General features: G+C 46.3%; 1 protein-coding gene across 1 annotated transcript in view; it reads left to right on the top strand.

Annotated features, from left to right (window-relative positions):
• Positions 1 to 11,877, top strand: part of LOC121276861 (ADAMTS-like protein 1) — a 572,059-nt gene extending 560,182 nt beyond the window's left edge. The window contains exons 13-14 of the mRNA XM_041185436.1: positions 1,014 to 1,161; positions 11,789 to 11,877. Coding sequence (XP_041041370.1) covers positions 1,014 to 1,161; positions 11,789 to 11,877 — 237 coding nt within the window. The remainder of the gene's footprint in view (positions 1 to 1,013; positions 1,162 to 11,788) is intronic.
• Positions 11,878 to 17,368: the final 5,491 nt, after the last annotated feature.

The following is a 17,368-nucleotide window of genomic DNA, read 5'->3' on the forward strand; positions in this document are numbered from 1 at the left end:
AGATAAGTGACAGATGGAATTTAACCCTGAAAAGTGTGAGGTGATACACTTTGGAAGGAGTAATTTGACAAGGAAGTATTCAATGAATGGCATGACACTAGGGAGTCCTGAGGAACAAAAGGACCTTGGCATGTGTGTCCATAGATCTCTGACAGCGGAGGGGCATGTTAATGGGGTGGTGAAAAAGACATATGGGACACTTGCCTTTATCAATCGAGGCATGGATTACAAAAGTAGGGAGGCCATGTTGGAGTTGTACAGAACCTTGGTGAGGCCACAACTGGAGTACTGCATGCAGTTCTGGTCACCACATTATAGGAAGGATGTGATTTTACTGGAGGGGGTGCAGAGGAGATTCACCAGGATGTTGCCTGGGATGAAACATTTAAGTCATGAAGAGAGGTTGGGTAGACTTGGGTTGTTTTCGTTGGAGCAGAGAAGACTGAGGGGCGACCTGATCGAGGTGTGCAAGATTATGAGGGGCATGGACAGGATGGATAGGGAGCAGCTGTTCCCCTTAGTTGAAGGATCAGTCACAAGGGGACATAAGTTCAAGGTGAGGGGCAGGAAATTTAGGGGGGATATGAGGAAAAACTTTTTTACCCAGAGGGTGGTGACTGTCTGGAATGCACTGCCTGGGAGGATGGTGGAGGCGGGTTGCCTCATATCCTTTAAAAAGTACCTGGATGAGCCCTTGGCTTGTCATAACATTCAAGGCTATGGGCCAAGTGCTGGTAAATGGAATTAGGTCGGTAGGTCAGGTGTTTCTCACGTGTCGGTACAGACTCAATGGGCCGAAGGGCCTCTTCTGCACTGTGTGATTCTGTGATTCTGTACTGTCCTTAATTTATATTTAAGTGCTTTCTTTGGCAGCAATAATTGGAATAACAATCACACTCATTGCCTCGTGGTATCTTATTTTGAATATGCTTAATTTACTTTCTGCAAACTGTCTTTAGCAGCTGTGGTACGAGCACTGACCACATGTATATTGTTGCACTGTCTCTCCCTAGTGTACAGTAACGTGTGGACAGGGTCTCCGATATAGAGTTGTCCTGTGTATTGACCACAGAGGACTCCATGCAGGCGGCTGTAATGCAAAAACAAAACCTCACATCAAGGAAGAATGTATAGTCACCGTCCCTTGTTATAAACCAAAAGGTAAAGCTGGTTGCTTGGTGATGATCGTGCTGTACAATGTTACCAAACAAATGAGTCAAATTCCTTCGTCTATTATTTTAGCAAAAGCTTTAATAGATTTTTAAGATTGTATTAAATTTTTTATTTACATAGTGGGTAAAGAAATGTTATACAAAGATGAATAATGTTCCTACAATAATACTGCACACATCAATTGCCAGGCTGAAATGTTGGATTGATGTTAGACTAGTCAATTAGTGTTTATCAGTGAGACCACACAGGTTAGAATTTCCTCTGAGCTACTCCCACGTACACTAAGTCTCACCACAATTCCCAAAATGTTCCAACAGGAGAGAAATTCTCGTCCTTAGATTTATTCTGAGAAGCTGTGTGTCCACACACTCTGGTTTATTCCAATTGAAGTTTCTGTTTACTTTCCTCATTTTTTATCCAAAGGAAATCTGTCAAGTAAAAAAGTGGGAACAGGATAAAACTATACACTATAAAATATATATTCGTTGAGTTTTACACGTTAGTACTGGCGGGGATCAATTTTAATGCTGCAGCATGTCAAAGCTGCTCCATCCCCTCTCTGACTAGTGGTCAAGGCAGCTCCATCCCCTCTCTAACCCCTCTGTCCTAGCTCTGACCAGAGGTCAATGCAGCTTTGTCCCCTCTCTGATCAATGGTCAAGGCAGCTCCATCCCCTCTCTGACCAGCTCTGGTAGTAGAGCCAGAGACACCCTCAAAGTAAATATGAAATTATTTTGAACAGCCAAGAGGAACAGGTGATTTCCCATGGGCTCTACTGTTGCTCTCTCTCTACCACTCTCTCCTGCCTGTACTTATCAAACCCCAGCCTGCAGTCCACACAGTAGTGTCCAGCCTGAATTAATGAAGTGGCTTTGGGTCACCAAGCTTGATGCCTGCAACTCTCCTCAGCACTGCCCAGGAATGGGCTGACTGTTGATCAGCAGCCTATCAGCTGGGGTTCAAACACTCTGGTCAGAACCTTCTACTCGGTGAGCGGGGACGGGCCCTGCACATCAACACGTAAAATGACGCTTCATTCCGATCTTCAGTTTGGCGGGCGCACACCGGAGTCGGCTGCACCACCACTGAACTGTCAAAGGCCTGTTAAGGTCATTTAAAAACTAATTAAAAGGATTAACAGGGCTGCCCGTCCAACCTTAAGGTTGTTGGGCAGATGAAGAGCCCAGACGGCCTTCACATTTCTCATGGAACCTCATCCATGAGGTTCTATGAAGGGTTTATAAATTAAGTACATTTTTTCATTAAAATTCATAGACATGTCCCAGCTCATGTGACACTGTCACACAAGGGCACATGTGTAAATGATTTTTAAGTTATTTTATTTTGACATTTCAAATTGAATATAATCTCCCTGAGGCAGTTCTGCACCTCAGGGAGATCTCTGCGCTCTTTAGCACACGTGTGCATGAAAGAGCGCAGGCCCCGACTCAGCCTTCTCTCCCTGCCCGCACAGGGTGTGCTAAGCACTTCTGGGTGTGCGTCATGCTGGTTGGGCCTTAATTAGCCCTCCCACATAAAATGGTGGTGATCGGCTGTGTGCCCGTCTGTGCCCGCTCAGCCCACCTTACGGGGAGAAAATTGTCCCCTCTGAGTTTATGCATCATCTCTCATACTGAGACATTTCACAATGAATGGAACATTGTAGATGGTGATCTGACCTTGCTTCTGAATTTCCTGTTGCAAGAAGAACAAAATCTAAAACTCATCCCAAGAGTTAAAGTTATTATTCTACCCAAGATTATTCGTATTTCATACAATTTCTATTAAGTATATTTCTAAACTTGATCCCTGTGGACATTTGGGATCAATCCAACTTGAAAGCTTTTTGATCTTTGACTTCCCCAAACTAGGATGCGAATGGAAAAACTATCATTTATTCCAAAATAGAAGTTACTTTTTTTTTGCCCGGGAGCTTATTATTCGAATGAGTTGTTTTGAAATAAGAAGATGAAATTGTAGCATCATGCTGTGTTATCACCATAACAGGGTCATGGCAGAGCTGTTGCAAGCAAAATATCTTAACACACTGAATAAATAGCAATCAAAAAATAGAAGAAACAGAAAAATGGTCAATGCAGCAAGGCAGAGACCTATGGCCTTAATTTTGCGCTCGTTGGGAGCACAGAAACGTGAGCCCAGGAGCAGATGGGAAACGTGGCCCCAGCTGCGTTCACCCCCCAACTGCGATTTCACGCTGGCTGACCATTAATTGCATTAAACACACCCTGAGAAAGGCTCATCACTGCCGGTGTGTGGAGGGGAAGAGGGCAGGCGCAGGTGTCACCGTGGGTGGGGATGAGCGCTTCCACGGAGCTCCCTGAAGACAGACAGCTGCCCAGGGAGCTGCAGACTGTCACAGAATAAACAACACAACAAAAACGCTGCAAAATATGTCCATGTGGCATAATCAAGCATCTGAAAGCGAATCTCATAGCAAAACAGTTCCCTGATATTTCTTTTTATTTTAAATCCTAACCGAGATTTCATCCTGCCCTTGGATGAGATTTCATCAAAAATGTGAAGCCCGTCTGGCCGATTAGCCCACCTACCAACTGTAAGGTTGGATGGGCCACGAGAAATGGCTGACAATTGGGCCATTAATTAACTTAATTGCCGACTTAAGCAAATAAAAATAAAATAAAAATTTTCAAACTTAATTAGTAACATGTCCCTGCTGATGTGACAGAGTCATATGAGGGGACATGTTTCATTACGTTTTTATTTACATTATTTTTTTTTAGAACTCTTCATCTCACTGAGACAGCTCTGTGCCTCAGGGAGATTATGAAATGTGTGCTTACCTGCATGTGCAAAGTTCACACTCGCACCCCCAGCCCTACCCACACAGTCAGCGCTCAGCTCTCAGCTGTCAGCTCTCAGCGCTCAGCTCTCAGCTCTCAGCTCTCGGCGCTCAGCTCTCGGCGCTCAGCTCTCAGCTCTCAACTCTCAGCTCTTGGCGCTCGGCTCTCGGTGCTCGGCTCTCAGCTCTCAGCTCTCAGCTCTCAGCTCTCAGCGCTCAGCTCTCAGCTCTCAGCGCTCAGCTCTCGGCTCTCAGCGCTCAGCTCTCAGCTCTCAACTCTCAGCTCTTGGCGCTCGGCTCTCGGCGCTCGGCTCTCAGCTCTCAGCTCTCAGCTGTCAGCTCTCAGCGCTCAGCTCTCAGCTCTCAGCTCTCAGCTCTCGGCGCTCAGCTCTCGGCGCTCAGCTCTCAGCTCTCAACTCTCAGCTCTTGGCGCTCGGCTCTCGGCGCTCGGCTCTCAGCTCTCAGCTCTCAGCTCTCAGCTCTCAGCGCTCAGCTCTCAGCTCTCAGCGCTCAGCTCTCGGCGCTCAGCTCTCAGCTCTCGGCTCTCGGCACTTAGCTCTCAGTGCTCAGCTCTCAGCTCTCGGCTCTCGGCTTTCGGCTCTCGGCGCTCAGCTCTCAGCTCTCAGCTCTCGGCGCTCAGCTCTCAGCTCTCAGCTCTCAGCGCTCAGCTCTCAGCTCTCGGCTCTCGGCACTTAGCTCTCAGCGCTCAGCTCTCAGCTCTCAGCGCTCAGCGCTCAGCTCTCAGCTCTCGGCTCTCGGCTCTCGGCTCTCGGCGCTCAGCTCTCAGCTCTCAGCTCTCGGCGCTCAGCTCTCAGCTCTCAGCTCTCAGCGCTCAGCTCTCGGCGCTCAGCTCTCAGCGCTCAGCTCTTGGCTCTCGGTGCTCGGCTCTCAGCTCTCAGCTCTCAGCTTTCAGCGCTCAGCTCTCAGCTCTCAGCTTTCAGCGCTCAGCTCTCAGCTCTCAGCTTTCAGCGCTCAGCTCTCAGTTCTCAGCTCTCAGCTCTCCCGACTGACTCGGCCCCGATTGCCCAGCCTGCCCGACATGGGTAAAATTCTGCCCTTTGAGATCTTGAGGGTTCATTCACTTCTCCTTCTGGGATCAAGATAATTAAGCCAAAGCTCTCTGGAATGACTGTGACTTTTCCTCAGTGTTCCAGCTATTCTCCAAGGATCCTCCCATTAGCTTTTGGCTAAGCAATTCTCCAACTTTCTTTCAAAACCTCACGACTATGGATTTCTCAGCTCGAGCTTTGGCCTCACTGCATTTGTGCTTCAGTGATTGAAAAGTCAGCAATACGCTGGGTTCCTAATGGGTCCCCCACGTCTCTTGTCTTTGTTGTCACAGAATCACAGAATCTTTACAGTGCAGAATGTGGTCATTCAGCCCACCGAGTCTGTACTGGCTCTCTGAAAGAGCATTTTACCTAATCCCACTCCCCTGCCTTATCCCTGTAACTTTGCACATTCTTTCTTTTTAGATAGCAGTCCAATTCCCTTTTCAATACCTCAACCAAACCTGACTCCACCACCCTGTCAGGAAGTTCCAGGCTCCAACCACCCTCTGGGTGAAAAAAAAAATCCCCACATCACTTTTGCTCCTTTTGCTAATTATTTTGAATCTTTGCTTCTTAATTCTTGATACTCTCTTAGTGGGAACAGTTTCTCACTATTTACCCTGTACATACCCCTCAGGTTCTTGAACACCTCTACCTTTTTTACCCCAAGGAAAACAATCCCAATCTCTCCAATCTATGCTCATAGCTTCTTGTGAATCTCCTCTGTACTCTCTCCAATGCCTTTACATCCTCTAGTATGGCACCCAGAACTGGATGCAATACTGCAGATGAGGCCTAACTTGTGTCTTATACAAGTTCAACATGACCTCCTTACTCTTGTAGTCAATGCCCTTATTAATAAAGCTTAAGATACTATATGCTTTATTAACTGCTCTCTCAACATGTCCTGCCATCTTCAGTGACCTAAGTACGTATACACCAAGGTCCCTCTGTTCCTGCACCTCTTTTAGAGGTTCTCCCTTTATTTTATACTGTCTCACCATATTATTCCTGCCAAAATGAATCACCTCACACTTCTCTGCGTTGAACTTCATCTGTCATTTTCTTGCCCAATCCACCAACATGTCTATGTCCTTTTGAAGATCAAGACTATCCCCATCACAGTTCACAACATTTCCAATCTTTGTATCATTTGCAAATTTTGAAATCATGGCCTGAGCATCACAGTCAAGGTCATTAATATATATCAGGGAGGGGAAGAGTCTCAACACTGACCACTGGGGAACTCCACTACAAACCTTCCTCCAATCTGAAAAACAACCATTTATCACTACTCTTTGTTTCCTGTCACTCAGCCAATTTCTTATTCAAGTGCCGATTTTCCATTTTATTCCATGAGTTAGGATTTTGCTTACAAATCTGTTGTGTGGCACTTTATCAAATGCCTTTTGAAAACCCATATATGCCTTAACAACAGTGTTTCCCTTATGAACCTTCTCTGTTATCGCCTCAAAAAACTCCAACAAGTTGGTTAAACATGAATTTCCCTCAATGAATCCATGCTGGCTTTCCTTAATTATCCATCTACTTAGCTAAGTGATTATCGATGTTGTCCCAAACTATAGGCCAGAATATTATGCTGGGCGTGCGGAAGCAGGCCCAATACGCCCAAGCGTGAAATGACGCGTGATGACGTTGGGCGTTCGTCCCTACGTCATCGCGCAGTCTTGCGATATTACGTTCAGCGGGCACATTCCAGAGTTGGCTGCGCACCTGCCAATAATTACAAGGCCCATTAAGGCCATTAATAACCTCATTAACTTGAAATTTATGCTGCCTGACCCATCTTACGGTTGACGGGCAGGCAAAAAGGCCAAGAGGCCTTTCCATTTTTTAGGAAACTTCATCCACGAGCAGGATGAGGTTTTCTAAAGCTAATACACATTAAATAAAAACATGTCCCAATACATGTGACACAATAAAATGAGGGGACATGTTTTATTAAATTTTTACTGTCTTTATTAATTTTTTAAAAAAGTGCTTCAATCTCCCTGAGGCAGCTCTGTGCACATGTGCAAACTGCGTGCCAGGTCCGGCTCTCTCTCCTTCCCCCACCCGTACAGGCAGCGCTCAGAGCTACCGCTCGCCCACATGAAATTGCAGTGCGGAGCTGATCACGTGCGGGGGCTGCCGCTTGACTGCCTCTGCCCACCCCTACCGAGCACCTCTGCCAAGGGCAAAATCCTGCCCATAGCTTCCAGAAGTTTCCCTACCATTGAAGTCAAGTTTTGGACAGACACAGACTGTTTTCTCCCAGTCCCCTCCCATAGCTTCTGTACAGCTCTTGGTCCCACCACTGCTTTACAACCCCTGGCAGACCCTCCCTCTCCCAGCCTGCTCCCAAACTGAACTGCTTGTTTTCTGTGAGCAAACAAAGACCAATAAACTAAAAGAAAGGAACATCCCTAAAGCCCACAACCCACTCCATGGCAACATGGAATACTTTGGTATGCTCCAAATCAAAGTATAAGCACATTATATTTTATTTTCAAAACAACCCATTGGGCAGGACTTTACATCCCATGGGCACTCGACCCGATTGGATGTAAAATAGTGCACGATATTTCGGTCAGTAGGCACATGCGAGAGTTAGCAGCATGCCCGCCAATAATTAAAAGGCCTTTTAAGGCCTTTAATCAATTAATTTTAACCTATTTTTCATTGCTCATCCAACCTTATGGCTGGCGGGTCGGCGAATCAGCCAGGCGGCCTTTTGATTCTTTAAAAAACCTCATCCACGGGCAGGATGAGGTTTCCACAATTAAATAAAAAATAAATATAAGTTTTTGGGCGGAATTTTTATTCTATTGATGTTATTGTGAGTGAGTCCCGTGTCGGGACATTTTTTTCAGATTTTAAAAATCTATATTTTTGATGTTAAAATTGTTTAGCTTCCTGCCTTCAGGGAGCTCTCAGTGTGTGCTGTCTCGTGCATGCACAGAATTTTGTGCTCGTGCTCCTCCCATCCCCACCAGCAGCTCTGAGCTTCTCAGTGTGCATTTCATGCTGGCTAGCTGTTATTTGGCCAGCTAGCGTGAAATTGTGGTTGGGGGACGATTGCAGGTGGCGGACTGTTTCCCGGCCGTTCCTGGACCCACCCACTGCCCCCACCTGACAATCCAAAAATTCTGCCCATTGATTCTGTGACCCACATGAATAATTTAAATCACTCATGAAGTTAACAGCCCTCTTTCCAGACTTGCTAGTTCCACCAATAAATGCCCTTATTTACAAAGGTGCTTTTAACCTTAACCTGGGAAATACATGAATAATGTAAATTGCTTATTGAAATAATTAGCACTTCTGTCACAAGCAAGAGGCTCTGAGATGGATCATTCATTGTCTAAATTTTCTCATTTCTAACTCTGACCTTATTAACTAAATGCAGATTTACCCTTTGGACTGTGATTACCCCAAGTTTGTTTACCAATTTCTCAACAAACGTTTCCATTTGTCTACATTAAACATTCAATTCCTGAACTAATACTTCACATACGAATTATAACATCAAATTCCTAACAAAGTTACTTTCCGAAACATGAATTATGAAATCAGATATGTGCAACATCAGTGTTAGTCTGACTGCCCTTCATTGCTGTGCATCTCCTTTTTACCCTGGGATTTACTTTGTTTCAAATACAAAATTATTTTCTTTCACCAGTGCCCAAGGGCTTTCCTATAGTTAAAAAACCCCCAAGGACAGGATTTTCAGCTCGGCCTATGGGCGCGAGCCCTGACATACCCAAGCGTGAAATAGCATGCAGTGACGCTGGGCGAGTGTCCCAACATCAGCACGCACTCCGGCGATATTTCGGCTGGTGGGTGCATGCAAGAGTCAGCAGTGCGCCCGCCGACAGTTAAGAGGCCTATTAAAGCCCTTAAGCTGGGAGTTATTTTGAATTTTCGCTGCCTGTCCAATGTTGGCGGGCGGGCGAATAGGCCAGGCGGTCTTTGCAATTGTGCGAAACCTCATCCACAGTTGGGATGAAGTCTCAAACAGTGATTAAAAAGAAAATTTTGAACTCATTTTCAAGATGTCCCTGTTCTTGTGACAGAGTCACATGTGGGGACGTGATTTACTTATTTTTCAAATCTTCATTTTTCATTTTTAAATCCTTCAGATGCCTCAGGCAGTTCTGTGCCTTCAGGGAGCTTTCAATGAGAGCATCCCCACGCATGCGCACACTTCAGTGGTCATGCTCCTTCCGCCCCCAACCCATCAGTTCTGGGCCAATAATTGACCAGCCAGTGTGAAATTGCAGCCATGGCCCGATCGCGGACTGCGGAGCGTTTCACAGCTGCTCCCTGGCCCACCTGCTACAAGTCGAAAATCCTACCCAAGATGTTTTCAGCTCAATTTTACATGCCCCCACCTGGATCTTACTATCGAAACCGACGTATGCAGCACTGACTTACGGTGTCTGATTAAATCTTATTCTGTTATTTTCACCTGTGTTATGAGGATAATATTCCATCTATTTTTCTTGTGTTAACTATCGGAATCATCGAATGGTTACAGCACAGAAGGAGGTAGTTCAGCCCATCATGTCTGTGCTGGCTATTTGAAAGAGCAATTTACCTCGTGACACTCCCACCTTCTCGCCACAACCTTGCACATTCTTCTTTTTTAGATAATAATCTGATTCCCTCTTGAAAGCCTCGATTGAATCTGCCTCCACCACGGTCTCAGGCAATGCAACCCAGATCCTAACACTCACCGCTGAAAACATATTTCCTCATGTCACCATTGCTTCTTTTGCCAATTACTCTAAATTGGTGCCCTTTCATTCTCAATCCTTCCACCAATGGGAACAGTTTCTCCCTATCTACTCTGTCCAAATCCCTCATGATTTTGAACACCTCTATCAAATCTCCCCGCAATCTTCTCTTCTCCAAGGGAAACACTCCCAACTTCTCCAATCTTCTATGTAAATGAAGTTGCTCATCCTTGTGACTCTTTTCTACACTCTCTCTAATGCCATCACATCCTTCCTAAAATGCGGTGCCCAGAGCTTGATGCATTATTCCAGTTGAGGCCTAACCAGCGTTTTATACAAGTTTAACATAACCTCCTTACTTTTACACTCTATGCCACTATTAATAAAGCCTAGGATACTGTTTGCTTTATTAACCATTCTCCCAATCTGCCCTGCCACCTTCAATGATTTATGCAAATATACATCCAGGTCCCTCTGTTTCTGCACCCATTTTAGAATTATACTCTTTATTTTATATTGTATCTCTATGTTCTTCCCACCAAAGTGAATCACATCACATTTCTCTGCATTGAACTTCATCTGCCATTTTCCCGCCCTTTCTACTCGCTTGTCTATAACCTTTTAAAGTGCTGCACAATTTTATTCACTGTTCACAGTGCTTCCAAGTTTCATAGCATCAGCAAAGTTTGAAATTGTGCCCTGTACACCATGGTCTAGGTCATTAATCTATATCAGAAAGAGCAAGGGTCCCAACACTGTTAATCTGTGATGTTGTCCATGGCGAAAGCCTGATCTTTGTACAATCATTGGGCAATGGGCAGAAAGCCAGTATTAGGGTAAACTGACCAGCCAATGACAGCAGAAGAGACGTGGTTGGGGTGGTAGTGGTCCCCTGTCTCTCCTCCAGCTGGCGCTGCTGTGTCTGGCCTCGTGTCCTCCTCCCATTCTTCCTCCAGAGCCCTCGTAAGATGCTGATCACCAGGCCTTCCCTTTCTCCTGGTAACTCCTGTAAGGTGGAGGAATACAGCACTCACTCTTCTTAGGTGAAATCCTCAGAGAATTTCTAGAATAAATGTTGATTGCTTACACTCAATCAGCTGGTGGGTGTAGGGGAGAGGGTCAGGCCAAGTGCTCTCTCCCTAAATGTTGTGCAGCCTAGTTAATTAACACTAGCAGGCAGTTTAATTCTTTATCAGACCCTTAATAATCCTGAGGGTGGGTGTTCCCATTGTAAGCACCAGCTCCTTTACCAAGATGGCTAACTGCAGGCTAAACCAGGGTTTTGGCTCAAGACCCCAACTTGCCTTCTTCAGAGGCTGTTTAGTCCATGGAAATTTGCCCCCCAAGTTTCGCTGAACAACGTTATTTTTGAGTAAAGTGTCAATTTATCATTATCAATCAAACCATTGTCATTGACAAATAAAGCATCACAGATATAAAATCAAGAGTTGGTGTTAGCGAGGACCTTAAAGGAAATGAAAGAGGTAGAGGGATTTAGGGATGGAATTCCAAACATTACCTGGCTGAAAGTATGGTGACTAATAGTGAGAAAAAGGTTGGGGGGGTTGGTGGTAAAAAAGGCTAGATTCAAGAAAACAGTGAGGCAAGGGATGGGAGGTTTGCAGGGCAGATGTAGGAAGGGGCAAGGCCATGGAAGGGTTTAAATAAAGCATTGCCATTATCAAGTACATAAGCAGAAAGTTATTGGCAAACTTATTGTACCCAACTACCCCATCTTTATATCTGCCGAAACACAAACGTAAATATGTTTGAAGCATAAAATTTTACATTCCCCAGCTTATCAAGAAGTTAAGAAATAAAGAACTGACCAGAGGCACAGAAAGAGATAATCAAAATATAAATTATCTTTCAACTTTAGTGATCTAATTTTTATTACACTAAGTGGTTTTGACTAAGGGCTGTAACCTTGTCAAATTGCACAGCTTCTCATTAAAATTGTTTTTCTAAACCTATCAGGTGAATTTGATGTGTTTGGTTTGTAGAGAAACTCCCAGTGGAAGCGAAGCTGCCGTGGTATAAGCAGGCGCAGGAACTGGAGGAATTACTAACAGTTTCTGAAGAACCTTCGTGAGTCTGTTGGAATTTTATTTGAATTTTGCAGGAAGTTTAAGTTTCAAAGTCGATAAGAATGAGCCTCTTAAATTGCATCAAATTTGTCTGCTGCATGGATCATTTCAATTTGATCTGACATATATATCTAGCCATGCTTAGACAGGAAGCGAAAGCCCACATTGCATTTTCCCAGGGTGGGTTTACTATCATGTTAACTATTTTCTCTTCCTGCAAAGGCTGTACACATTACCAATAAGCTGTCTGTCTGAATAAGCCAATTAACAAGATATAACAGTCCCACCAGACTACTTGCAGTTTATATTCCCATTTACTCTCTCTGTAAGCTGCAGGCTTTGCTCTGATTGTTCAATGGATGCTGACACTATCCAGTACATCGCCCGCATACCTTTTCCTTATGCCTAACCCTTCACACTGAATATCAGAAGAATATTTCACTGTGACAGGAATAATAGCATGCCTGAATGTGGGACGTGTGAGACAAACACTCTGTGAGGTACCCATATCGCTAGGCTTAAATTGGCCAATTTAACACAGACACAGATAGAACCTATAGCCCAACAAGTGTCTCAGGCAGGGCCCAGTTCCACAGATAGAGGCTGTTGCATTTACCCACTTTCATCCTGAAGTATTTGGATAGGCATTGGGCAGAATTTTTCATTCGGCGTGCAGGCGCAGGCCCGACAAGCTCCAGTGTAAAATAGTGCGTGGTGATATTAGGTGAACATCCTGATGTCATCGTGCACTCGTGCGATATTTCAGTTGGCGGGTGCGCGTGAGAGTTGGCAGCACACCCGCCGACAATTAAGAGGACTATTAAACCCATTAAGGGCACAATTAACTGGGATTTTTCACTGTCTGTCCAACCTTACGGTTGGCGGACAGGTGAATCAGCCAGGCGGCCTTTGCATTTTTCAGGAAACCTCATCCAAGGGCAGGATGAGGTTCCTGAGATTAATTTGAAAAATGGTTAAAATGTTTGGACACAAATTTCAGCATCCATATGTTTAGGTGACTCATTCTGATGAATGGGCATTTTTTCCGGATTTTAAAATCTGTTTTAATTGAATTTAAATTCTTCAGCTCCCCGAGGCAGCTCTCTGCCTTCAGGGAGCTTTCATTCCGTGCTCCCCGCAGCCCGGCACTGAATTCAGCGCCCACTGTCCTCCCACCCCCACCCCGGCACCGCTGAGTCTTTAGCCAGCCCAGTGTGAAATGGCGGTCGGAAACTGATGACGGGCAGCAGTCCATTCCCCGGCCACTCCTGGGCCAGCCCATTGCGGCCACCTGCCAACCTGAAAATCCTGCCCTTTGGAAAAATTTGCAAGCATTTGCTAAGTTTTGAGAAATCCAATTGATCCCACCCTGGGGGTGGATTTCTCCCAAAACGGAACTAAGTGCAGTGGTGAGTGGTTTTGGCAGTGCCTGATTCTGCGCTTGGAGCATCATTGGTTATGCAGATTATTCACGCTGAATCACCTGGCGATTCAGGAGCTGATTCGCCTGTGGGTTCGAAGGTTTGGGCACCATATTTAAAGGCCAGTCCAACACACGATCTCAATCTCTCCAGCCCACCAGAGATGTCTGCAATTCATAAGAGAAAGGCAGAGATCCTCAGGACGAAACCTGCACCCGCTTCACCCACCCAGCCCACCGGGCCTTGGTCAGAGGGGTGCAGGAATAACAGTATGTGCTCTACCCCAAGGATGGCTGCAGGAGGAACAGCAGCCTCACCTCTCAGGCCTGGGACACCGTAGTGGAGCAGATCAGCACAGCTAACACCCGTGCCCGAAGTGCCACCCAGCGCAGGAAGAAGGTGAATGATCTCATCCGCTCCGCCAGGGTAAGTCATGCTTCAACGCCCTCCAATATCAAACCCTCATCGTGGCATCAGACTCAAACAGCTAGTCTCTCCAGGGCTCTCACACAACCTTTAGCAGGGGACACATATCAACTCATTCTCTCACCGAGACTTTCATATCACCAAATCAATGCTGGAGATGCAACGACAGATGGCAGAATATCAGGCAGACATTTGACAGCAGACTAGAGTGAATGACGGAGGAGTCCGTCTGCGTTCTGTCTGATGTCATGGCTCTGACATGCGAGCGCCTCGAGGTGACCATGGGAAGGTCGGTGATCACCATGGAGATCTTGATCCAGCAGTTCTTGCTGGATTTATGCTTGGCCCTGCACTCCATGGCCACACACCCTGGTGGGCACCATCAAGATGTAGGTGATATGGGGATGAGGCATCTTGACCTCCCTCCAGGTGCACCATCTCCTGCAGGAGTCAGGCTGGTGCCCTCCAAGCCTCGGGCCGCCAAAAAACTTCTGCCAAGGTCAACACAGACACCAGGATGTAACGGTCAACAGGCTCTCTCCGCCTCTGCTGCAGATGTTGGGGCTGCACCCAGGCATAGCGCTAGAGTTAGGAAAGTTAAGAAAAATTGATGTCACTTTTGGGTCATGGGTGTGCTAGACGTGTAAAGAAGTTGCACTTTTGTTAATACATTTGAAGGTTGTGTGAATGTTCCGGTCAACTGAAGGCATTGTGATTTTGTACTTTGGAATCCTCTTATGTCGAGGCTTATCCTTCCTCCCACTTAGTGATAGTGTCCCACTGAGAGATTCACATTCCTGTGATGTAAACCTCAGCTGAACTAGTCTCCGCACTCTTGTGTGATCTCGGGTAATGTGTTTAAATCTTTATTGGAAGTGTCTGATGTAAGCGTTTCTAACCCTTCCTCAAGGAACATCATTGAGTGAGGGCAGCTCATCAGCATTCATTGATATTATAGCGACACTTGTGTCTCCTCAGTGGTTGTGGCAAAAGAGAAGACATGCACGGAAGGAGGAGGTTCCTAGGCATGTGCACATCTCAGTCGCAGCAGTGTTTGCATCATTAGATGGTGGCGAAGGCTTCAAGTCTTCTTTCCCATCACTTATATTCCTAAATGTACTCTCAGTTCATAGAGTGAACTCACTCAAAGGGCCCCACGGACAAAAGCGGAGATCATGGCCTGGTGATTCATGAGGCAATTGTGAATGTGGGACTCATTCTCGCTGTGAGTGGGTGGACATCCCCTGAGTTTAAAGAAAATGGCATTGAGGGGCGAGGAAAGATGCGACCATATTCCCTCACTTCACTTTACTTTTCCTGGAACCTGCCAGCGATTCACGTATCACGGGCATATCTCCCACAGCTTCTTTCCTCCATGCCGCAATCGCACTCCTACTAACCCTCAGCGGCCTCCTGAGGTTCCTGGGCCTCCGGATCTTCATCCTCTGATGAGCTCGCATCCTCCCCCAGTTCATCCTCTGTCAGGAGTTCACCTCTTTGCCTTGCCAGATAGTGAAGGGCGCAACATACTGCGATGATGCGGGAAACGCTGTCGGGAGTGTATTGGAGAGAGCTACCTGAGTGATCCAAGCATCTTCAGAAGCCCCATGGGCCACTCTATAAGGGAATGTGCGGAGCTGTGAGCAGCGTTGTACCTCTCCTCGGAATGACTCTGAGAGCGATGCACCGGTATCATCAGCCAGCATTTCAGTGGGTGCCCCTTATCCCCAAGCAGACATCCCTGCAGCCGTAATGGCCCCTGAAAATCTCAGGCACCTGGGAGTGACTCAAGATGTAGGAGTCATGGCAACTCCCAGGGTACCATGCACAAACGTGCAGTATGTGCTTCCTGTGATCACACACCAGTTGTACGTTGATGGAATGATAGCCCTTATGGTTTATAAACATTAGGGGCTGCTGCCATGGAGCCCGTACAGCCACATGAGTGCAGCCTATTGTACTCTGCACTCTTGGGAAACCTGAGATGGCGGCAAAGCCGGTGAATCTTGCAGCCTGGATATCTTCATCCAGAGCAAACCTGACTTAATGATGGGCCTTCATGTAAAGGGTATCTGTGACCTCTTTTATGCATCAATGTGTTGTGGACTGAGAGATACTGCACAGGTCGCCTGTTGACCCCTGGAAAGACCCAGAGGCAAAGAACTTGAGCACTGCGGTCACCCTCAAAACCACTGGCAGTGGATACCCCCCAACTCCATGTGATGTCAGGTCTTTACGAAGAATGTGGCACATGTGATGTACCAGAGCTTGGGACAAGTGCAGACGTGTATGGCATTGCCTCTCACTCGTTTGTAAATAGGAGACTCTTGGACGATAAGCCCTAGGTCTGGAGAGTCGTCCCTGTTGTCTGGGTTTCTCCTCCTGACCCTCCTGTTTATGCTGTGGCTCTGCTTGACCATGTCCCTCCTGCTGGAGCTGCGCATGGATTCACCTCTTCCTCCTTCGCCTCCTCCATTCTATTAGGACCCTGATAAAGGCATCATTGAGCTTTTGCCTTCTCTCTGAAAGGAAACATTGAAGACATTAATGAATCAAGGGGTAAGAAAGTGAAGCTCAGAAATGACACATTTGGAGACTGTAAGGGACCATAGTTTTCCTGCCCTACTTGCATGGTAGCTGAAGTTGCCTTGACCCTGAGACACTAACACACACATTGAGGTGACCAAGATGGCATCACAGATAAGTAATATCTTGAGCCCTGTGTGGGTTGAGTGACCCAGCCTAGCTCTGTGCTCCAACCTCTGATGTGCCATATTAATGACCAGTCAGTTGCTCATGATCAATGAGTGGATGCCCTTTGGCCAATTAGGAATGTTACATCTGGTGAACGTGTGATAGGCTTTCATTGATGGAATGCCATATATGATACTCTGTGTCTCCTTCACTATTACCTGCATTCACAAATTCTACATTCCTATGTGTTACTCTTGAGATGCAGCAACTGTGATGTGTAGACATTGAGTTCTGAGTAGCCCTTTAACAGTGTTAATGAAGCTACTCACTTTCAGTGGCTTTAATCACAAGGAGGTCTTCCTCCTTCCTTACTAAGAGGAGTCCTGTTCACTCCTGCAGCAACAAGGGGTTAGAGGGCGACCCCAGAAAGGTCCCCCTTGTATTTGCCCTTCTTCCCACTGCCATTCCACAGCCTCCCTCCCCGTTGACCACCTCGTGTTTGGCAGCATGAGCCCTTGCCACACAACTCACCCCCAGTTGAAGTCCTAGTCTCTGAAAGTGGATGAGTACCACAGCACAGTGGTGCTCCTCAGGACAATGAAAGCAAAGAGAAGGAGCAGACCAACCCTACAACCCCTGCAGATTGCTGTTCATTGCAACAAGACCGGCGCAGCGCCCTATGGCAGGTACGTTCCACTCACCTTGAAGTTACCAATGAATTGAGGTCCGCCACGCCAGCCCTTTTAGAACGGGCTTGACACCACTTCATTTCTCACTGGAAGATTGGGAGGCATGACAAGATTCCGGTGAGCAACCGTGTTATCAAGCATTCATGATATGCTAATGAATATAAATTATGTTCACGCCATTAGTCAGTGGGATAACTGACCCACCACAAACACACCATCGGGAGAATTGCGACCTGTTTTTACTATAGCGCATTTCCGATTTTTTG

Source organism: Carcharodon carcharias, chromosome 4 (assembly GCF_017639515.1).
Source record: "Carcharodon carcharias isolate sCarCar2 chromosome 4, sCarCar2.pri, whole genome shotgun sequence".
Classification (NCBI taxonomy): Eukaryota; Metazoa; Chordata; class Chondrichthyes; order Lamniformes; family Lamnidae; genus Carcharodon; species Carcharodon carcharias.